Below are 24,745 nucleotides of genomic sequence, written 5' to 3'. Positions count from 1 at the left end.
TTTTTTTCCAACTTCCCAGTACATTGTAATAAATAAATAATGGTGGCGTCATGAAGAAAAATTTGTCCCGCAAATATTAAGACCTCATATGGCTCTGGGAGCGGAGAAATAAAAGACTAATGGGGTTTGGAAGGGGGGGGAGTCAAAAACGAAAATCAAAAAATGCTGTCGACAGGAAGGGGTTAAATATATTTTGTGTGTGGCATATTTATATTTAATATAGTTGTTGACTAAGTCAATTAAGTACATTCATGAAATGAACTAATGAGAACCAAATGAAACGTGTTCCTCCTCTGTATTTAAGGAACAAAGTTTCCTGATTATCCTTTTCTTCTTCGATCCTTCATGCTGGTTAGATGAATATATTATGAGCAGAATTGCAACACTGAGTATCTAACTTATCTTATTTGTATGTCTAAAAACTGCTTAGGTAAAGTAGGTATGATGAGGAATTTTAACTCTTGTATTCAACGCTCACATTACACGCATAAAGGGCTTATTCCAATTCTTGCCATAAGCAATTTATTATCTAATAATAGCTACACAATAATAAACTCGTGCTACTCTAACATAGGGAGATCTTATATTTACCGTATTTTTCGGACTATAAGACGCACCTTTTAGAGGAAGAAAATAGGGAAAAAAAATTGAAGCAAAAAATGGTAAAAATGGGAGGTGATTTAGAACTCTTTATTTATTTCATTTTTTTTTATTATATATTTTTAAAGAGGACCTTTCATCAGATCGGGCACATACAGTTCTATACACTGCTGGAAAGCTGACAGTGCGCTGAATTCAGCGCACTGTCGGCTTTCCCGTTCTGTGCCCGGTGTAAAGCGCTATCGGTCCCGGTACCGTAGCGCTTTAGTGTCAGAAGGGCGTTTCTGACAGTTAGCAGGGGGACGCCCTTCTGCCCAGCAGAGCCTATCGCTCTGTACTGTGGAGCCGGGAGGAACGCCTCCTCCCTCTGCTCACACAGCTCGTCCATAGACAATTATCAGGATTGGGAGGGGGCGTTCCTCCCCGCTCCACAGTACAGTGCGATAGGCGCTGCTGGGCAGAAGGGCGTCCCTGGCTAAGTGTCAGAAACGCCCTTCTGACTGTAAAGCGCTATGGTACCGGGACCAATAGCGCTTTACCCCGGGCACAGATTGGGAAAGCCGACAGTGCGTTGAAGGGGCTGCCATTACAGACCTGGCATCCACTGTAATAGGCGGATGCTGGGGAGGGTTAGACACCGGCACATGTGCCGGGGCCTGAGACATCGCTATTGCGATGCTGCTATTGCGGGGAGGGACGGAGGAGCGGAACAGCAGCATCACTCCTGCCGCTGCTGGCTTCATGCAGGGCAGAAGTGTAGCGATGTCTCAGGCCCCGGCACATGTTCCGGCGTCTAGCCTTCCCCGGCATCCTCCTTCCTATTACAGCGGATGCGGGGTCTGTATTGCGGCCACATTCGGACTATAAGACGCACCCTTCTTTTCCCCCCAAATTTTGGGGGGAAAAAGTGCGTCTTATAGTCCGAAAAATACGGTAATAAGTAGTTTAAAAAAACAGTACAGCTGTTGTGATTCAGACTGCTTATACATGTGTATTATATATGGTTTTATGGTTGCATCTCACAAACTGTTCCTCCAACCAAAAATTCTAATTGTATACGGCTTTAGGGAGCCTTCACACGGAGTTTACGCTCCGCTCATTCTGAACGTAAACTCGTTCAGAGTTAGCGGCGTAAAAAACAGATTCCATTGACGCGTGTATCACATTGAAAGCAATAGGTAAAAAGCCTCCCATTGATTTCAATGGGTAGCGTGCGTATGCCGACACCCATTGAAGTCAATGGGATCTGTTTTTTACGCCGCTCACTCTGAACGAGTTTACATTCAGAATGAGTGGAGCATAAACTCCGTGTGAAGGCTCCCTTAGACTCCAAATGTGTAGAAAGCTGTTGTGAAGTCATTTTCTCTAAAGTTTATTGAGAGATTACTCCTGTGGTTGCCACCTTTTGCGAGTTAACCACACCAAGGATTGGGGAGCTATGAATACGTGGTAGCACACTCTGGGAAAAATTTACTTTGCTAAATGTACCAAAATTCTGGCTTTAAAAGGGTTTTCAGTCCCCAAATTGATTTTTCATACTGATAATCTATCTACAGTATAGGTTATCAGTATGTGATCTGCAGGGTTCTTACAGCTGGATCCCACACAGGTCAGCTGTTCTGACGGTCTCCAGGTACTGGAAGTTACAGAGGTGGAATGATGTTCATTCAGCTACTCATTTTCATGTAATAGTTGATGGAATTAGTTGAATAAGAACAGCCTGCACTTGTACCCCATCTTGTTCTGTAACTTCCAGCACCTGGAGGCTGCAGGATCAGCTGATCTGTGTGGGGTCTGGATGCCGAACTCCCACAGATAACATACTGATGACCCATCCTGTGGATAGTCTGAAAAACAGAAACTGTGGTTAGTGGTGATACTGTAGTAGTTTCACGCTGAAGATTCTGCATTCTGAAAAAAGAAGTGTCCATCACTGCCTCCTATTGAAAACAATGGGAGGCAAATTCCAGATGACATTTAGAGCTGAGTTTGAGGCATAATCTTCCTCCAAAATCAGCTTCAAATTTGAATGTGAATGGACCCTAAAAGATGCGCCATATTTATCATCCAACATCAGCCACTGTGATAAATTGGTCTCATTTTAGTCTGTCTAGTACACTGTCCAAATATTAGACAAGTACAGTAAATCTGCCATACTCTCTTTTTTTATTCACTTTTTCATTCACCGACAATTACCGTATATACTCGAGTATAAGCCAAATTTTTCAGCTGAAAAAGCCCCCCTCGGCTTATACTCGAGTCAGCAAAAAAAAAAAATTATTTTTTTTTCAGGGGGGGGGGGGGGGGTCTATGACCAGCCACAATATCAATGTATAGAATCTCCCATAAAATAGTGCAAAAAATAAATAAATAAATAAAAGTTCTAAATCCTTCCTTTCCCTAGAATACATAAAAAAGTTGAAAATGACTGTGAAACACATACACATTAGGTATCCCTGTGATTGAAAGTGCCCGGTCTACTGAATATAGGGGATCTGCAGTGCTCCTGTTCTGTCAGAAAGAGGTTAATAGGAGCACTGCAGATACCCTATATTCAGCCAGGCTGAATTTCAAGTGGCTGAAGAAAAAACAGTCCTCAAGCTCAGGGAAGGGGCAGACAGACAACCAAAACACCCCTTCCCCTTCCCCTTTCCCAGCACCAGCAACTACTGCACCCAAAAACTCCGACCATTTTAATTTTTGAAGTTTTCCAGTAGCTGCTGCTGGGCTTATACTCGAGTCAATAAGTTTTCCCAGTTTTTTGTAGTAAAATTAGGGGTCTCGGCTTATATTCGGGTCGGCTTATACTCGAGTATATACGGTATATAAGAAACTCTTGCAATGTGCAAGTTGATAGTCTTCTACAATTTTATTTGGTAACTGGTATCAGATCCTTTGCGGTCAGCACTAATACAGTATATGCCATGTCAGCTTTATATGGTGTTATAATATATGTTTGTTTCCACTAATAAATTAAAGATATATTTCCTGTATCCTTTCAAGTAAACATGCATTATGCTAATATAGTTAAAAGTTCCCCAGCGAAGGTTGCATATAATGGAAAACCTCATTTAAAAGCTCATAATATTCAGCCTCACTAATCCCTATTCTGGTCTGGTTCAGGAGTTGCCCTGGTCTTGTTGGTCTTTATTTTTGGTCACATATAGAAATGTAAATGCCAGTCAGTAACTAGTTGGGTCACGTCAGAAGCCATTGATTGGCTGAGCTGCCATTTTCTATGTGTTAAGAGGAAGCAGAAACCAACAGGGACCCAGGTAAAGTCAGAACAGAACCAGTGCAAGGATGATTACAATAAGTATAGTTTCATGTATGTTGGGTCCCACATTGTGAGCAATTTTCAATAAATTTTTATTTAGCTGGAAAATCATTTTAATGCACTCTGAACAGCAGAACACTGCTTTTTGGAAATGGGTTAATAAGATGTTTACACGGGTAATAGAGGTTATTACTGCATGAATATTAACTTTAACCAGATTGGATAACATAAAGTGTCATGGGTGTGGTGTTATTTACCAAAATAATTCATTGTTCAATTAAAATTCCAAGAGGCAGAATTGTTAAAGCCGCAAGGTATGAAGAGTAATAAAATAAGGTTACAAAGGTTCATTAAGAGCAATACATTGTTTTTTTCCATTGTACGTTGTAGAGTCATTGTGTTTCTATTTTATACTAAATTTTCTATTTTGGACTATGGGATTTATTTTTGAGGCAACTTATACCCTTATACAAGTCAAGTAGCTGAGGTCTGTGACACCAATGTATGATAATCTGTTAATATATTAAGTTTTGATAGCGGCTTATCCCTTTAAGCCTTTGTAGCTAGTGAGCCTGATAGGCAATAGGACAATGTACCCTTTAAGCTGAGCCAAGATAAATGTTATATACAGCATCAAGGTAAATAACAGCAGCCCACACAATGTTCAAGGTCCCCTGATAAAAGGGTATGTGCCTGTGGAATTGAAGGTGTTCCTGAAATGTTTAATGTCTATTAGTGTGGCAGTCCAGGATATTAAAAGGATTAACCTTAGTGATATAGGTAATGGGTTAATGTCAAGATCTCTGATGGTCATTGGCAGTGAACGAGTTAACGTCAGTTCCATTGGTCTAGAGCAGTGAAGTGGTTAATACTAACTTTCCAACTACTCTAAGGTAATAAAGTGGTTAAAGTCCGTTTCTGGTTTAGGGTAGAAGGGGTTAATTCCAGCTTCCCTTGAGGTTTGGGGAAGTGGAGGGGTTTGGACCTAGTTCCCTGGAAGGGAAGCCAATGGTTTACTGAAATCCCTAGACTCCAGTAACTCCTTTTTCTCTTTTCTTTCTCCCTCGCAGGAGGGAGATAACGGCGCAGCCAAAAAATTCACTAAATGAGAATATTATGACATTATTAGAACATTATTTCCACATACAAGGCTAAAACAGCAGCTTGTTGCAGGACACAACCAGGCCCCAGTGGTACATGAGGAAGGTTTCACGGATATGTGCAAATTACAGGTAGACATTCAATCACTCACTTTACATCCAAAAGACAACGTGGGTGGATGCTTATGTCCTGAATGCACACAGATAAGGCGTTTTAAGGTGCTAATCACACTGTTACTTGCAGTGCCCCCTTTTGGCGTCATGCCTAAATGATTAGATGAGGCGAGCTGCCCAATGCCTCTGTAAGTACACCCAGGGGCAGTGTTACCCACCATGCAAACCAAGCAATTCCATGGGGCCCCAAAATTATTATTTATTTATCTTTTAAATTGGCCATTGCCTATTGGATTAATTCAGTAGGTAATAGTCAATAATAATTAATATTCTCCTCTTCTTCTTCCTGATTCCTCATCTATATTCCTGCACACGACATCCTAGTGATGTCAGTGTTTGGGCATAATGTGCAACAGCTCCTAAAAAAACTCCATGATGGCAGGCCCTTACAGCAGATGTGACAGGAAAGTGTGGTGACCATTAGGGTGCATTCACACGGAGGAAATTGGCGCTGAGCTTGGTGTTGAATCCGCATCAGATTCAACGTTGAAAAAAAAAGCCTCCCAATGGGTTCCTTTTTCCGCTAGCAGAAAAGGGAACCCATTGAAGTCAATGGGAGGCTTTTTTTTCAGCGCTGAATCTGACGTCGATTCCACCCCAAATTCTGCGCCATTTTCCTCCGTGTGAATGCACCTTTAAGGGGGATTTTACTTTACATATTTTGTGTGAAGGCAATAAGGTTGCAAAATTGGGGGGACCCTAGACATAACTTTGCTTTGGACCCCAGAAATGCCAAATTCAGCCCTGAGTACACTGCACAAATACCAGATGACAGAATTAAAATAATAAAAAAAAATTGCTTGCTTTTTTTTTTTCCGATGTGACCTTAACAGCCTGGAAATTGTAGCCTTTTATGTTTTTTTAACTAAGGTGACCACCAACAAAGATTCTACTATTATTTCTTACAGGATGAAACTATCGTTACTTACTTATGTTGTGTTTACTGCAGTTTCTTGCCATTATAAATAAATTATACCAAATGTAATAATTGTATTTCTCTACTATTTTAGCCCACAATGTAAAGTCCAGCAATGAGACTTGTTTGACTTTAAGAGATACTGAAATCTTCATCCCAGTTGCTAGGCTATACCATATTATACTGTCACAGTCTAGTGATGTTACCATAGAGATGTGATTTTATTGCTGTTCTCCTGAGTTTAGACTCTAGACGTTCCTGTGACATCAGAAATATTACTCAGACATCACTCACGGTGTACATAAAATTGTTATATTGAACATATTGTAGCAGCCTCACTACCAACAGACATGCGGTTACTTTTTTTAATCTATATTTGGGGTTTGTGCTACCCACGTCCATTGACTGTACATCTGATGTCTAATCATTTAGTTGCTGATAGAAATGACATTACCCTAAGAATATTAAAGGAGAACTCCTGTCTCTATATCATTTTACATTCGTACATGGATAGATTATTTTATTGGCAATTGGAGGACCAGAACAACAGATAGGTGGACCACTAAAATTGCAGTTACACATGGAGTCTGATGGACCTCATTGGCTCTAATAGGGCCCATCAGGCGCCTGTCGTTTTAAAAATGAAATTAACAGACAAAAAAGCAGTTCTTTTTAATCCGTTCATTTCGGGTGGACATGGCGATTGAATTTGAAAAGTGAACATAGTTCTTGAGTAACTATATAAAGTAAAATTTCCTCGCAATTATCTGATTGTCTATTGATGCAAACATTTTGTTACACATGACCAATTCGTAGAATAGGTCATCAGTGGCAGATTTGTGATGTTCTGAGTCCTTGCACCACCACTGATCAGCTGATTCTATTCACTGGAACCGCGGAGTACCATTCAAGTGAATGGAGAGGAATGTAGTAATGGGGTCCCTACCATGTGCCATCTAGAATAGTGGTAAATGTTATGTGGCAGAGGGACTTTCAGGGTCCCTCAGCGTGTAGAGCCAGTAGTGACTGTAACTGCGGCCCCTTCTATAGCTACACCCCAGTGGGAAATCCTGTAATTTACGATCATTCTGATGTTAAGAGTCCAGTGGGTGGTTTCATACTCATTGACTGGAAGATTTTCCTGTATGTGCATAGAGAAATAGCCCCTGAGTGGACCACCCGCTGGCCTCTCAAGTGCAGATAAAGTAGACATTTTATCTAGAATTATATATTAATCTGCTGCCTACAGTTTGGACTGTATTTTTAATTTGAAACAGTTCTCTATAAAGTTATTTTCTGAATGACTTCTAAGTCACAGTTTTCAAGATCCAGAATGATTAGGTTGAACCCCAACAACTTGGAGACTGTTTCCATTTGTGGTCTTGGAAAGTTGACGTTGCATGTGTGACTGCTTACAATAAACATCCAGCTATTATAGCCGTACAGTGAGTATTTGATCACATGTCTATTTGACATGTCATAAAGGCTGAGTCTATTTAGTGATCTGGTTCACAACAGTCATCATATGGCCAAGGATCGCATTTTCAATGTTCAACATCATAGGATTGAAGGAATATGGATTTCTTGCATCTGTAGTAGTGTGGTCGCAACAACCTGCAAGTTGTAACACAAACTAATTCAGTTTCCTTATGCTTCTATATAGCATAGTGAATATGTGATCTCTGCTCATGGCCATAATTGCCTTGGAGCTATAATCTTAAAGGTAGTCCGTCAGCACCAAAAACATTATTAAACCAACACCTCAGAGCTGTGACCACAGTGATGCAATTTATTTGTAAAATGGCTGCTTCATTTTTACAAAAAGCTGCTTTTTATTCCTATGTAAATTAGCTAAGAGCACATAGGGGAGTGTTCTGGCGACATAACAACAAGATGAAGGAGGCAATGTAAAGCTCCGATTATGTTAAAGGAGCTCTATCATTTTTTTAAACTAATCACATCCTTGCATAGGCTTTAGAAAGGCTATTCCACACCTACCTCTAGTATGTAGATTGCCTCAGTGGTTTCTGAATAAGTCTGTTTTTATTCATATGCTAATGAGCTTCCAGCCAGCGCAGGAAGTTCCCAGCAGCACTGCTCGCTGCTATTATCTCCTATGTGTGTGTGCAAATAGGAAGGTGAGGCAGCAGCAGCAGCAGCCTGTGCATAGGAAACAATAGCAAAGAGGGTGCATAATGCATCGTGCACCAGTCTAATTAGCATATGAATAAAAACAGACTTATTCAGAAACCACTGAGGCAATTTATATACTAAAGGTAGGTGTGGAATAGCCGTTTTAAAGGCTATCCAAGGATGTGATGCACAGGGGACGTTCGTGCACGATCCGACGCCATCTTCGGTCCCACCTTCCTCTTCTTTCTTCTTCCAGCGACGTCCTCCTGTCCTGGCTCTTCTCCACCTTCATCTTCTGTTCTTCCAGAGTGAAGAGGTTCGCGAGCATTCTGCGCATGCTCACGTAGTTCTAAGGGATATTTAGAACTACAACAAAAATGGCGCCGGCACAGGCGCGGGATTTGAATGCAACCCACCGGAAGAACAGAAGATGAAGGACAGGAGGACGTCGCTAGAAGAAGAAAGAAGAGGAAGGCGGGACCGAAGATGACGTCGGATCGTGCACGACCGCCCCCTGTGCATGCAAAGGTATGATTTACATATATGTTTTTATAGTTTTATTTTAAAACAGTGGGGGGGGGGTTTAAAATAAGATTACCGGTGCCTGAATAGCCTTTTTAAAGGCTATGCATGCATATGTGGGGCTCATACAGCAAAATTATGCTGATAGAGCCCATTTAATGTTACTGGGAAAGATACTGAGCAAAAGGAAGATCTTGTCCTGATGCTCAGCCGCCCCAGAACTAACCCTCAATGCACTCTTAGCTCATTTGCATAGGAATTAAAAACATTGTTTTTGCCAAAATCAAGCAGCCATTCTAAAAAAGAAATGATAGAACTGTGTTCACTGTTCTACACACAATAAAGTACTTCCGTCAAAGGGAGTCTGTCATCTCCCCCAAACATATGTACAAGTTACCACCGTATTATAGAGCACATTATAGTGATACACAATATACTTTTTTTTTTATATATGTCACTTTTGTAATTTTGGAGATAAAGAACTTTGAAGTGTTAACTCTTTAACAACATCTGCCGTTATAGTATGGCGTATGTCAAGTATTTCTCAGGAGCTGAGAGGCCACAATAGCCACTGGGTCTATGCTAGGTTATACTGCAGAGACCCAGCACTAATTACCACAATCATTGCCCGTACTGATCGCAGGCATTAACTGTCCCCCAGCACCTCGGTCAAAGCTGACTGGAGCGCAATTTTGCTGGCGGCGCCAGGGTGCTCCAATTTTGCCAGAGATCTCCTGCACTCGGAGTGAGATCCGGGGCCATCATTCCGTTGGCATAACAGTCGTAGTGCCTAGTGAAGACTCCCAGGCTTTTCTGCCATATACATTTTGCAATACATTAGCATTGTATTGCATTGCATTAGTGACCGGGGTCCCTGGGGTACAAGACCCCTAGATGGTCTGATAAATGAAAAAAAAATTTTTTTAAAAGAAGTACTGCGAGTACTGCTCTTGCTGCTGATTGGTGATATTATAACAGTAGGAGAAGCACTACAGGGGATGGTGCAGACAGTGGATGGTAGGGGTCTGAGTGCTAAGAGCATTGCTCCAGGAACTTTAAGGCCCATCCTCAGTGCACCAACTACTTCATCTCCATAAAACTTCAAAGTTGTTTTTCTCCAAATCTACAAAAGTGACATACAGGGGGTGGACAAAAAAAATGGAAACACCTTGGAAAATCATCAAAATATTTTTTAATATGGTGTTGGTCCACCTTTTGCGGCAAATATAGTCTCATTTCTCCGAGGTATTGATTCATACAAATTGTGAATTGTTTCCAAAGGAATTTTAGCCCATTCTTCAGTTAAAGCACCCTCCAGTTCTTTTAGAGACGATGGTGGTGGAAATCGACTTCTTATTTGAATCTCTAAAATCGACCATAAATGCTCAATAATGTTGAGGTCTGGTGATTGTAGTGGCCAGATGAGATGCTGAACTTCATTAGGATGTTCCTCGTGCCATACTTTAACAATTCTTGTTCTATGGATTGGTGCATCATCATGTTGAAAGATGGCAAACTGGAAACAGTTCTTGAAGCATAGGATGAATTTGGTCGGCCAAAAGTCCTAAATAGTGATGGCTGTTAATTCTTCCATGAAAGGAACTCATTGGCCCGGCAGATTTCCAAGAAATAGCACTCCAGATCATCACTGAACCCCCGCCATGTATGACGGTTGGGAGAAGGCAGTCTGGATGAAATTATTCTTTTGGCCGTCTCCAAACGTAAACACGGCCAGAGGTCGGAAAAAGGGTAAACGATTCGTCAGAGAAAATCCCATTTTGCCACTGCTCGAAGGACCATTTCTGGTGGTTTCTACACCACTCTAAACGCTTTGAAACATTTATCTTTGAGAGCAGAGGTTTTCTAATTGCAGCTCTTCCGTGAAATCCAGATTTGTGAAGCTCCCTTCGAACAGTTTTTGTGGAAACTGGGTTCTGTTCGCGTCTATTGAGCTCTGCAGTGATTTTAGGAGCTGTGGTCTTGCGATCCACTCTAACAATTCGCTTTAGAGTCCGACAGTCTCTCTCAGACAACTTCGACTTTCGACCAGACCTGTGCTTGGCTGAGGACGTTTTCCTTTCTCTTTCAAAAGCAGTCATTACTTTTGAGACATTACCTCTTGAAACGCCAAACATTCGGGCACTTTCTGTTACACTAGCACCTGCCATTCTTGCACCAACAATTTGGCCTCTTTGAAAGTCTGAGAGGTCTGCCATTTCTAGAAGGTTATAACCAATTTCCTTAAATGTATGTTAAAAAAAAAAGGTCGTTTCAAAAAACATATCAAATAACAGAATTAAAAAACAAAAAAATTAAAATGTGTCAAGTTTTGATTGATTTGAACATGTTCAAATATTATGATGCCAAAAAGTCAAGTGTTTCCATTTTTTTGTCCACCCCCTGTACATAACAAAGTATGATGTTTATCACTCTAATGTGCTCTACAATACAATGGTAGCAGTTGAATATGTTTATGGGAAGTGGTAGACTCCCTTTAAAGCTAAGGCTCCACATAGCGAGCTGCAGCCAAAAAACGCTGCGAAAAAGACCATGGTAAAAAGCAGCATTTTTCACAGAAAGGCATAATCGACATGCTATGATATACAAAATGCAACATTCCTGCTACATATTTTTTTTCTGCAATGTGTGGATGGGATTAGCCAGAATCCCATGCATTTTGCAGATAATGTAAAATGCAGTGTTTCGCAACGTGGGGCCCCGGCCTCAGGCTGATTCTTAAAAAAAAGTTCTTTTATCAATTTAGAGTCAACAATGTTACCATGTTTTCATAAGAGCATCACATATTGCAAAAAAGTCATGAATATTATGAGCCATTTAGCTTGGTTTATAATAACTGAGGTACAGGAATTGCACAGATAAACACATGAGATGATGTACACAAATTTACTCAGTTACTCACAACGATATTGATTTTTCTCGACGTTTAGAGATTATAATATTATTACAGTTGGCAAAAAAATTGCAGAATGACTCACTATCATTATCCGGCTTCACAACAAGCCTGATGCCTGGGAAGGATCCAGCCGAAATGAAGAAATTATTTCCAAGAATGTTTTTACATATTGGCAGCAAATGAATGTCCTTATCCTATTTGTGATCAAACTGGAAAAAGCAATTCAGATACTGGACTCAGTAAAAGTGATCGATTCCAATCCAGTTTTATTATACCTACTATCTATGAATTACTGGGGTACACCAAGGTACAAGTTCAGCCTGATATATTCATTCGTATAAGATAGACGATAGCGAAGCAGCACTCACGTTTCTATAAAAAACTTCTTGTTCTTTATTAGTAGGTCATTGCAGGACAAACATCACGTAACAAAAATATGCCATAGACGTAAATTGTTAGGGCAACTGCCGTTTTGTGTTTCCACGCTTCCTCCGGCCCTCAGTCGTACCATAATGTAAATACATTATACAACACTTAATATCCTCATTGATACCATGTCAGGGTGTGTTACTGCAAGTATTTCTGCATGTGGTGGTCATACTCAATAATAAATAAATTGAGATGTTTTGAATATTTTGTTTCAATATTTTTTATCATTTACATATCCTTAACATGCCGAATAATTCCTTCCACACTCCAAAATCATACTAATAGGGAACTTGGGTTGTGAGTACTATATGGGACAGGGTTGACAATATCTCTGTAAAGCGCCATGGAATATGATGGCGCTATATAAGTAAACAAAATATATAAAGACAATATCTATGTATTAATTTACTGGATAGGGGTTGTCTTTTTCCAATAGTTGTCCAGTCCTTGATGTCCATGGGCTGTTGGAACCATGAAATTGGTTAATAGAGCTAATACAACATTCTTAATATACCATCCTGTTGGCAGGGCATTACTGCACCATTGTTAGATGTTCTGTACTAGTCCCATATTATTTACAGCATATAGTATGAATTATGATGTCCATTGTGTCAATAAATATCTTGAGATATTTGCACTGAGATGTGATGGAGTTGCAGTAGATACTGTATATGGTCAGTTAGAGGAAAATAATCACAGGATGCTCTTATCTGATCAGGCTTGTTTTTCTAATGTAATGACCTTCATGGTATTTGATCATGTCATATCTTATTGTGTTAAAAAGCACTGAAGGTCTGACCAGTAAGCACTTCAATAATCCTTTCTGTAATATCCTTCAATGTCCCTATGGAATATCAAGGTGAAAGCTGAGGCTGCTTTATTTGTATTATCCTGAGTCTGTGGATTGTCAGATAGTTGTATCCGATCTACATGACTGTACTGAGATTGTGGCTTCTTTATGACAACATCAGGGGGATCTAATAGCATATGATTTGATATGGGTTCACCAACACAGATATCTAGTCTGTATTTGCTTTAACCCCTTAAGGACCAGGCCATTTTTTGGTTTCGCATTTTCGTTTTTCCCTCCTCACATTTCAAGAGCCATAACTTTTTCATTTTTCAGTTCACAGAGTCACATGATGGCTTATTGTTTGCGGGACAAATTGTACTTTGTAATGGCATCATTCAATATGCTGTGCAATGTACTGGGAAGCTGGAAAAAAATTCAGAATGAGGTGCAATTGGAGAAAAAATGCATTTGCGCCATTTTCTTATGGGTTTAATTTTTACAGCGTTCACTGTTTGGTACAAATGACATGTTACCTGTGTTCTACGTGTCAGTACGAACGCGGTGATACCAAATTTATATAGTATTTGAAATGTTTTGATACTTTTAAAAAAATGATAAACTTTGCAAAATAGAAAAGAAATTTTGTGTCATCATGTTCTAACACCTGTAACTTTTTCATATTTCCATGTATGGAGCTGGTTGTGGTGTCTTTTTATGCGGGACAAGATGACGTTTCTATTGATACCATTTGGGGAAAGATCTGATGGTTTGATCACTTTTTATTCAATTTTTTATAGGAGGCAAAGTGTTGAAAAAAACGCTTTTTGGCTGTTTTTATTTTTTTTGCCGCTACGCCATTCGCAGTACGGGATAAATGTTTTAATATTCTAATAGTTCGGGCATTTTGGAGCGCGGGGATACCTAATATGTTTATGTTTAATGTTCTTTAATTACTTTTATAGCTAATCTAGGGAAAGGGGGGTGATTTGAACTTTTATATTTTTTTTATTTTTTTAATACTTTTAAAAACTTTTTTTTTTCTTCTGTTACATTTATGATCAGACCCCTTAGGTACCTTGAAACCTAGGGGGTCTGATCGCTCATACTATTCACTGCAATACTACAGTACTGCAGTGAATAGCAGAATCCCAGCACTTCTATTAGACGATGCCTCTGGCATCTATTAGACGATGCCTCTGGCATCGTCTAATAGATCTCGGGCAGAGACAAGCCTGGAAGCCTTCAATAGGCTTCCGGCTGTCATAGCAACCGATCACCGCCCTCATGTGACGTTCAGGAGGGCGGCGATCGGGGAAACATGGCGGCGCCCATGCCGCCTGCGCTGTTTACACGCTGCGGTCGCGTTTGACCGCAGTGTGTAAAGGGTTAACAGCAGTGATCGGCTCGGGCACCGACCGCTGCTGTAATTGGCAGGTCCTGGCTGTATTATACAGCCGGCATCTGCCGTGTATGGAGCGAGCTCAGCGTGTGAGCTCGCTCTATACATCCCCAAGCGACCCATGACGTACAGTTACGTCAAGGGTCGCTAAGGGGTTAAATGACAAAAACTACAGTGCAAGAAAATCTATATTGAAATAAGCATAAAGCTTGTCACACCCATTAGACAAATTGTAGCTGAAGCTGCCAATTTTGTGCGGACCTAGCAACCAACTAATGCCTACTCAGAAAGTAGTTAACACAGGTCGGTCAGTGTTAGCATAGATCAACATCAGCAGTCAGAGACTCTGAACGCCCTGGAACCTCTCAACATAACTGAAGCGGTCCTAGTGATCACCCAGTTCTCACAGGGGTATGTGCTCAGCTCCTACAGGTGCCTCTTGCTAGGTTTGTAAGAAACAATAATCACACCACACAGATGTGGATGGAAGATCCATATGCACGGAAAGCTTCCATTTTATATAGGAACTTCCCCACCTGGCATGGCTACAGGGCCTCAGACCGCAGTGCACCAAGGCTGTACCACAGATGGGTCAAAATGGGCACTGCCCACAGCACCACGAACAGAGAAAATTGGGTGTTTCACCCATTTGGTTAGAATCATAGTGCCATCCTCTGTAGCAAAGCAGGTTTGATCACTCAGCAGCAAACACAAAGTGATAGTGTTACATCAATCAGTGCAATCAGTCAGCAACATCCTGTATATGTAGCTAGAAACAGCATATTGCAAGGCCAACTCCAGGCCTGTGTGGGCTCTTGAGCAACTGAACCTCAGTGGACTCCTTTGTAGCACAATTTATGTTGTTGTACTGTTTACCTGTAAAAGCTGCCACAGTAAAACAACACCTAAAATTGTATGGTTTTGCTGCAGCAACCCCTTGCATTAGTTGCTGTAAGTCTTCCATAGCTTTCAACCTTTGCATTACAAAGACTGAAGACTGTGTCTGCACCTGCATTGCTGTAGCTTAAAGGGGTTGTCCAGGGGGCATTTCATTTGCAGCATGCATCTTAACCAAATTGCATCTTAACCGAAGTGCAGATTGACCAAAGTGCACTTATACATGGCACTTAAACAGGGCACGGAACAAGCTAACCATGACAGAACACCAGGTAACTTACAACCTAAAACAACAAGTCTTACCACATGGTATCCTATAGCTACACTGTCTCTTACTATCTTAGCCATTATCTTCCTGCAGACCTCTCCTCCATCTCTACCACCAGTACACTCCATCCATGTCAGTCCCTCTCTTCTTCCCTCTCCCATGTACAGCTCTCACACACTTTTCAGTCTCTTTAATCGCCCCTCTACTTCTTTTAGCAATGATACCAAATATAAGCGCTCACATAAATCACTGAACCACCTTCTGTCTCTGTCCATGTTACTCCTCCTCGCTGCTGGGGACATCTCTCCTAACCCCGGCCCTCCTTCCTTCACTAATTCTTCTTCCTGCACACATAGAAGGCCTATAAACCTCATCAATATTTACCGTGTTCCTTCTCCTCATCTCTCCCCTGTCTCTTTTAACTGTTCTCTCTGGAACGCCCGCTCAGTGTATAACAAATTAGAATATATCAATGACTTATTCCTTAGTAAATCCCTCAGCCTGCTCGCCCTTACTGAAACTTGGATCCAGCAGGCAGATACGGCCTCCCCTGCTGCTCTGTCTCATGGTGGCCTACAATTCTCACATACCTCTAGGCCTGACAACAGGCAGGGTGGTGGGGTAGGCTTACTTCTGTCACCACAGTGCATTTTTCAGGCCATTCCACCGGTACCCTCACTCACATTCTCCTCATTTGAAGTCCATGCTATCAGACTTTTCCGCCCACTCTCCTTACGTGTAGCCGTGATCTACCGTCCACCTGGACCACTTTGCTTCTTGGCTTCCCCACTTTTTATCCAATGACATTCCTACCCTCATCATGGGTGACTTTAACATCCCTATTGACACCCCTCACTCCCCAGCTGCCTCACAGTTTCTCTCATTAACCACTTCTCTTGGTCTTTCACAATGTTCTTCTGCCACACATGTAGGTGGAAACACGATTGATCTTGTCTTCCATCGACTCCTCACAGTTTCTAAATTTACTAACTCTTCTCTGCCGCTCTCTGATCATAATCTTCTGTCACTCACCATCAGTGCCCTCTCCCCTTCACAAGATACACCTACCCAACACACATATAGGAACTTACGTGCTATCGACACCCAGCACCTCTCAGATACTCTACAGTCCTCTCTGTCCCCCATCTCCTCAATTTCCTGTCCCAATCTGGCCACCAGTCACTATAATGAAACCCTTAAAAATGCATTGGATGTGGTGGCTCCCCCCTCCACTCGTAAAGTCCCACATAGGAGGCAGCAACCCTGGCACACGCCACAGACACAATTTCTTCAGCGGTGCTCTAGGTCTGCTGAACGTCTCTGGAGAAAATCACGTTCACCTGCAGATTTCCTCCACTTCAAATTTATGCTTAAAACATATAGTTCTGCCCTTTACCTCGCCAAACAAGACTATTTCACTGCCCTCATCTCTTCTCTCTCCAGCAACCCTAAAAGGCTTTTTGAAACTTTTCACTCCTTACTCACACCCAAGGTGCAGACACCATTCACAGACCTTAGTGCTGATGACCTGGTCACATATTTCCATGCTAAAATTGATAAGATCTGTCAGGAAATTACTGCCCAAGCCCCAGGTGGCATTGATCCCACCACCTACCATAGCAATGATCCCCTCACCAACCGCACTTCAGACTGTCCATTCTCATCTTTTGAACCTGTTACAGAAGAGGAAGTCTCCCAACTACTTTCTTCATCTCGCCCTACAACCTGCAGCAGTGACCCCTTCCCCTCACACCTTCTCCAATCTCTGTCGCCTGCTGTCACTACTTACCTTACTAAAATATTTAACCTCTCTCTCTCTTCTGGAATCTTCCCATCCTCCTTCAAGCATGCTGTTATAACCCCGCTTTTGAAAAAACCCTCCCTGGACCCATCCTGTGCTGCTAACTATCGACCTGTCTCTAACCTCCCCTTCATCTCTAAACTCTTGGAACGCCTGGTCTATTCTCGTTTAATCCGCTATCTCTCTGCTAACTCTCTGCTTGACCCCTTACAATCTGGCTTCCGCGCTCTGCACTCTACTGAAACGGCTCTCACAAAAGTCTCCAATGATCTCCTAATGGCTAAATCCAATGGCGACTTCTCTCTTCTTATTCTTCTGGACCTCTCTGCAGCTTTTGACACTGTTGACCATCAACTCCTCCTCACTATGCTCCGCTCAGTTGGCCTCAATGACACTGCGCTCTCCTGGTTCTCCTCTTATCTCTCAGACCGCACCTTCAGTGTATCATTTGCGGGCTCTGTTTCTTCCCCTCTTTCCCTTGCTGTTGGGGTTCCTCAGGGCTCGGTCCTAGGCCCCCTCCTCTTTTCCCTCTACACAGCCCCCATTGGACAAACCATTGCCAGATTTGGCTTCAGGTACCATCTTTATGCTGATGACACCCAATTATACACATCTTCCCGTGACATCACCCCTGCACTCATACAGAACACCAGTGACTGTCTCTCTGCTGTCTCTAATATCATGTCCTCACTCTATCTGAAACTAAATCTCTCCAAGACTGAACTACTACTGTTTCCACCATCTAATAGATCTGTCCCTGATATATCCATTGTAGTCTCAGGCCTTACTATAACTCCTAGGCAGCAGGCCCGCTGCCTCGGGGTCATGTTTGACGCAGACCTTTCCTTCACCCCTCATATTGAATCACTCGCACGTGTCACCTCCACCTCAAAAACATCTCCAGAATACGCCCTTTCCTTACCAGAGATACACTAAAGACACTTATTGTCTCTCTGATTCATTCTCGCCTTGACTACTGTAACTCCTTATTAATCGGTCTTCCGCTGACTAAACTCTCCCCTCTACAATCTATTCTGAATGCAGTGTCCAGGCTCATCTATCAGGCTAGACGCTACAGCGATGCCTCTGGTCTGTGCCAGTCGTTACATTGGCTGCCTATTCAATATAGAATAAAATGTAAAGTTATCACTCTCATCCACAAGGCTCTCCATAATGCCGCACCTCCATACATATCCTCCCTCATCTCTGTCTACTGCCCAACCCGTGTTCTCCGCTCACTCAATGACCTAACACTTACATCCTCTATTATCAGAACCTCCCACGCTCGTATACAAGACTTCTCCCGAGCTGCACCACTTCTCTGGAATACTCTACCCCAGACAATCAGATTAACTCCCAATTTCTACAGCTTCAAACGCAAACTAAAGACACATCTTTTCAGACAAGCCTATCACAATTCCTAACGTAAACCCTTAACCCTCCTCTGTCCCCGCTCCCACATTTCCCCACATGATATGATGTCATCTCATGCTAACTTTATCTGTCCAAGCTCCATCCACATGTCACAGGACACGACTGTTGACGGCTCATAAAGTTTTATTTTTTATATTTTTTGTAATGACAGTCACCTCTATTACAAAAGTGTCTGACCTCTGCATAAGCAATACCGCCCCTGCTACCTCTTGTGTCACCCCTTCTACCTCATAGATTGTAAGCTCTTGCGAGCAGGGCCCTCAGTCACATTGTGTGAAACGACTTTCTTTGTAATGTATCTTTCTGTCTGTATTTGAGCCCTACAAATTGTACAGCGCTGCGGAATATGTTGGCACTATAGAAATAAAATTTATTATTATTATTATTATTATTATTATTATTATTATTATGAGAGTCTGTCAGAATAAATTGAAATATAAACGAGTTGGGCTGTCAGCACAGTTTGCAATTATGTATTTCTTATTTAGGTCCTTTTCTCCATTGTAAAAATCATCCTTTTATATCTATGCAAATGAGCAGAAAATGGCTTTGGAGCCATTACTTTGTATCAGTGGGCTTCACTATCTGCTGCTGCTGCTAACTGCTGTTCAGCTCCACCCTGAGCATGTCTGATGATGACACACTGCACAGGGTGGAGCTGAGCAACAGATATTAGCAGATAGTGAAGCCATAGTGCTAAGGAGTTAATGAACCTTAGTATGGTTAGAGTAATCTGTGAGTTTCCTTGGATTATGGGCCAGATGGAAGCTGCAGTCTTAATACTGATACCAGTGCTTATGGGCCCCCTAAGGCCCCTGAGCTCTTGTGCGATCCTCTACGCCTCCTCAAGTTATGCCTCTTTATACAGGTCTATCTTGGAGAAGGCCCAGGCAAAGTCACCCACCTAAAGCCATTTTGTGGAATGGAATGGCTTCCAGAACCAAAATATGCAGCAGGCTGTGTAAATGGGGAGATAACAAGCTCTTCAGACAGTAGCAATCATTTACTATATCAGCCAAAACTTTAACAACATGTATCTTTCATTATACCATGTGACACAATGGGATTGGTAGATGTCTCATAGGATGTCGGTGAGACATATTCTTTCCAATGCCCGCCTTAACTTACGTAAATGACTGATAGTAACCTGTTACTAGTGTATTTGTAATACGTTTTCCCTTGTATGTGTAATACTACAGCCTTACTGCCCAGCTACTTTGTATTCCAATCATTTGCCATTAGGTCCATTCTGTTATTTCTCATGGCTGCAGTGGAAAAATACAAGGTTGTATTTATAACCCAGTGTTACCTGTGCTCCAATGTACGTCAATGGAAATGCAATCTCATTTAGTAGCCCAGAAAATATATAGAAAAGAAAATATATAGCCCAGAGTTTTCTATAATGTACTGTCAATCTGGACAAAAGCATGTTTTGTTTTTTTGTGTTTTTGGAGGGAGTCTTCTGATAAAACACATTCTGTAGAAGTCATGTATTTGTAGGTCTCCATCTGTATACATAGAGGTATACATAACTATGTAGAGATTTACTGGATGTGCTGGTGGTGTTTACGGTTATATAGTGATACTATTATATAGTCAGAAGGGGTAATGTATCTCATTAGGGAGAGACTGCTACAAGGACTTATTAGATCTTTCATACCCTGCTAAGATTTCTGGGTAAGGAATATGCAAATAAGACTCCATTGGTGAAAGAGGAATTTTCTCCTAGTGTCACCTTTTGGAAAGTAGTTCTCCTTAGATTAATACCTGATTTTCAAAAGAAACCTAAGTGCATAGTCTGGGAGTAATAGCCAAGCCAGTAAAACTCCTCTAAAAGGAACCTCTTCTTTTTTGGAGACGTTGTATCAGCTTGGCTTGATTATTTTTCACTTTCAGATTATTATTTTATTATGTACATCTTATTTATCAACATCATGTTCATCTGTTTAGGCTACAGAAATGGAGAAGCAGCTGTCGCTACAGGTCACTGTCCTTCAAGAGGAATTCCGTGAGAAGAGTGTGTCTACAAGCCAACATATTTCGCGATTGGAAAGTCTACTATCAGAGGTGAGCTTCTAATATAACTTATTATAATATATGACAGTGTTATGAGCTGGACTTCACAGAAACCCCACCGGTTACTAAGAGACTTGATTTTGAGGAGTCACTGAGTTAATGCCTAACTGGAACTTGATTGAGTTTGTTGGTTTCTCCATAGAGAGTTGGAATGTTTTTCTTCAGTGGACCATTAAAACAGAACTAGAGAACAACACTGTCAGAATCGCAATGTTTGTTATTAGCGAATAGTAGCACATTTAACTCTAAAGGCCCCTGTACAAGCCAACCTAGCAGCAATGATCCCTGAATTGTTGCTTTTAATCTGTACTCTATGGGGATAAACAAATCGTTCATCCCTATATAGTTTAGGTTTGTTGGCTTCACCATACCCTGTTAACATGGGCACCTGCTGCCAACAGTGTAGCATCATTTACATTACATAAACAGTGCGATCACCAGCACATGAGCGTTTGATGTTAGGCAGATGATCATTTGTACATTTACACAGGTCAGTTAACAGGATCAACCATTCCTAGGAATGTTAGTTCCCAATAAATTCTCTGTGTAACTGGCAGCTATCCCTCAGCTGTTGTAAACATTTGTACTTTACCATCAATAAGGTACATTGTGGCGGTCAGGTTGGGTGAAGTAAAAATAGAAAAACTGCATACATTTTTATTGTTTTTTTTTTTATTTATTTTACCAGTAAGACTGGGGCTCCACGTTGCAAAAATGAGATGTTTTACAGTGCCTGCAAAGTGGAGGGGATGCTAGTTAGTCTCATCCACACATTACAAAAAAACATTCTCAGCATAAGTGCTACGATTTCAAAGACAGCAGCCACGTTGTTGTAAATCGCAGCATGTCAATTATACCTACGCTGGCAGTTTCAGTGAAAAACGTTGAAAAAAAAAAAAAGGTGATGCTGGTAACACAACTGGATGTGGCTGCTTGTGGCGGCAAAGCTCAGGCTGTAGGTCCTTTGTCAGTGCAGGAGCACGGGAGAATATCGGCCAGCTCTGAACCGGCATCGCTGGCAGAAGACTGTCAGCTGTCTTCCAGAGAAGGAAGAAACTGGAGATAGGCACATCGGGTGCCTGAACTGTAAGTGAGCCCCCAGGTCTTTCCTCGAGCCAGTTTAAGCCATTTTGACTTTTGCTGCACCAAAGGGGAGTTTATTTTTCAAGGAAGTCCCCTACTTCACCCCTCCCCATTTAATCCATTACTTCCTTAAAAAATAAATAAAAAAAACTACATTGAAGCTGAATGTCTGAATCCAGACTTAAAGAAGTTAGGAAATTAGAGCTGAGAACTTATGCTTAAAAATAAAATCTAATTTTTTATCTTGATTTTCTTGTTTTTGCTTAAAACTGAAAAAAAAAATTGTTTGAACTGGAATTGGGAGAAAGAGTTAGATATATTCTATGTCAGCTTCCTCATACCACTGCCCAACTATTGACTGCAGTGAAGAAACTGGTGATCATACAGTAGCTTGTGGCTGGAGAAAAAAGTCTGCATGGGTTACCATCAGTTTCTCAAATCTGATGAAAATCAGAATTGATGCTTTTTTTGATATGGCCAATTAACCAGGTGAATTTGATTAGTTGCCCAACCCTAATTTAAATGATTAGGACAATAGGATTTTTATGATAGCAGATATTCTGCATTTAAAGGTAGTCTATCATTGCCTATATTGTTTTTCTAATTAAATAGGACCTTTCAGCTCCTGGGGCCAAGCGGTGTAATACACCGCTAGAAAGTCAACAGTGCGCTGAATCGGCTTTCCCATTCTGTGCCCCTGGTGAAGAGCTATCGGTGCCGGTACCGTAGCTCTTCATTGTCAGAAGGGCGTTTCTGACAGTCAGTCAGGAACGTCCTTCCTCACAGTAACGTCTATTGCACTGTACTGTGAGAGGGGGCATTGCTTACCGTCCAGTGATGTCGGAATTAATGTTCAGGGAGCACCAAGGGCGTTATCCCTGTGCTCCGAGCACCCCTGCGCCATCAGCTGCCTCCGGTGATCCCTGAAGATTAATTTGCATATGAAGAAAACCAGTTTAATTAAAAAACAACTGCAAGGGTTAAGGATAGATTCCCTTTAAATCTGAAAACTAGCTGCTGTTGAGATCTATTGCAATCCTGTGTTTTGCACAGGGATGTCCTCTTGACTGTGGCATTGTGGTGCAGGTTTACTGTCGTAAATACATGTCCATGAAGCAGAGTGGTCAATGGATGCAAAAAAGATTGTGTTCACTTATCAACTGCTTCCACAATGAGAAATGAGATAATTTTCTATATTGAAGAACCCAAGTAAGATAAGATAAGATAATCCTTTAATAGTCCCACAATGGGGAAATTTCAGTGATACAGTTTCATGGATGGTACAGTAGTATATAACAAGAGAAAAACACATACAAGCTCATGGCAGATAGAGAGATCCTAGGAATCATAGCAACTAAAAACGAAAGAAACACAGACACACTGCAGGATCATTTAGTTCTCTGTGTGGAGTGATGTTAATAATACAGCCCGACCGTGGTTGGAGGACATATATCACATCATGTAGATATAACAGGCAGAAAGGGTTGTTTTTTTTGCAGAGGTGGGGGACATATGCAGCTATCATGATAACATGTGGCAGTTCCTTTGATAGGTAGTGAGATCTCATGCTCACAGCTGATAGTTCGGTATCTTGCATCAGCGCTATTGTCCATTAACCACAAAAAATGCCCCAAATGTCCTTCATCACAGCCCTCCTCCTCCTTTCTTCTTACCACTGTGTTCTACTGCCCAAAGAAGTCTGAAGCCATCCAGGTAGACAGGGTGCTGCTCTCTTGCCAAGCTGCCATAAACTTATGGGGTAGGTGGGTGATGGTAGGTTCCCAGGCTGTAGCAGAGTCCCACGTGTCCACAGTAAAAGAAAGAAATACCAGTCAGCTGTAGCATCTTCACACATCAGCAATAGACGCCAAAAATCATCTCCTTCAAAGAAGAAGTCCACACTTCCATGTAGGTTTCTCCTCCATGTCGCATGGTGTCCATGCTGTCCTTAGCTGCTGTGGGGCTGGTAACAGGCACATGTGCAAACAGGAAAACTCCAGCTGATTCAGGTCTTGAGTCTTGTCCATGCTTAGCAATAGAAACAAAAGGAGAAAAGATACTACACAGGGTCTTCCATTTGATTTATAGCTGCTAATTCGTAGTGCTAGTTTGCTTGGTTAGAGGATTCTTGAAGATATGCACACACTGGGTTGGTAGTACCAAACTGATTGGCTAGTAACACATGGAAAGGTACCCCTGAAAAAATTGCTAAAACATAACTTTTAATGATCCAAATAAAATTGTCGTTCCCCCCCCTTAAACATTTAGATAAAACAACAAACAACAATAGGAAGGGACTGTGTGTTCTCACAGACTCCCAACCCTATGTTTAAGACAGAATAACAAATGAGGAGAGGGTGGGAATGTCCCTAATTGCTTCTGTGTATTTGCCTGTGATGTCTCACTGGCGATATCTTAACACCAGAACTCAAACGAGACCCCCACTCCGTTTCCCCTCTGACACTCACTGTGGTATCTATGCGGTCCTAACCTGTATAGCAATGGTCGGTCAGGTATTTAGTGGTAATAGCAGGGATATATTAACAACCCCAATAAATATTTTATGGGTTGTATCCACCAATGTTCTATACCACCTATAGCCTACAAACCCCTACTGAGAGCTTTCTATTGTGCACCCCTCATTTGATGGGAGCTCACCAATACTGGGGAGAGGGCTATCGGGCTGCATATGTTAAGTGAAAACAGCCCCGGCATAAGTCACAGCCAAGGGCTTCACACTAGATACTATAGTCTATCCCTCTACGCGTTTCGTCTATGACTCCTCAGGAGAGTGATATATAAATTGTAATAGAGCGCCAAAATAATAAATTGCGGTTAAAACCACAAGAACTGCAGCCCTGATGGTGGGCTGCAGTATAGAATAGTATGGTCGGACTCGCTTCTATACTGCAGCCCACCATCAGGGCTG

General features: G+C 41.6%; 1 protein-coding gene across 2 annotated transcripts in view; it reads left to right on the top strand.

The window, feature by feature from the left end:
- Positions 1–24,745, top strand: part of BICDL1 (BICD family like cargo adaptor 1) — a 57,010-nt gene that overhangs the window by 14,534 nt on the left and 17,731 nt on the right. For both annotated transcript variants that reach the window (XR_012716169.1, XM_075276388.1), the window contains exon 3: positions 20,608–20,724. Coding sequence is in view for 1 of the 2 variants with exons in the window: in XM_075276388.1 (XP_075132489.1) it covers positions 20,608–20,724 (117 nt within the window). In the remaining variant the exon portion in view is untranslated. The remainder of the gene's footprint in view (positions 1–20,607; positions 20,725–24,745) is intronic.

The sequence above is a fragment of the Leptodactylus fuscus genome, chromosome 1 (assembly GCF_031893055.1).
Source record: "Leptodactylus fuscus isolate aLepFus1 chromosome 1, aLepFus1.hap2, whole genome shotgun sequence".
In the NCBI taxonomy this organism is placed as follows: domain Eukaryota; kingdom Metazoa; phylum Chordata; class Amphibia; order Anura; family Leptodactylidae; genus Leptodactylus; species Leptodactylus fuscus.
This window is presented reverse-complemented; position numbering and strand designations above follow the sequence as displayed.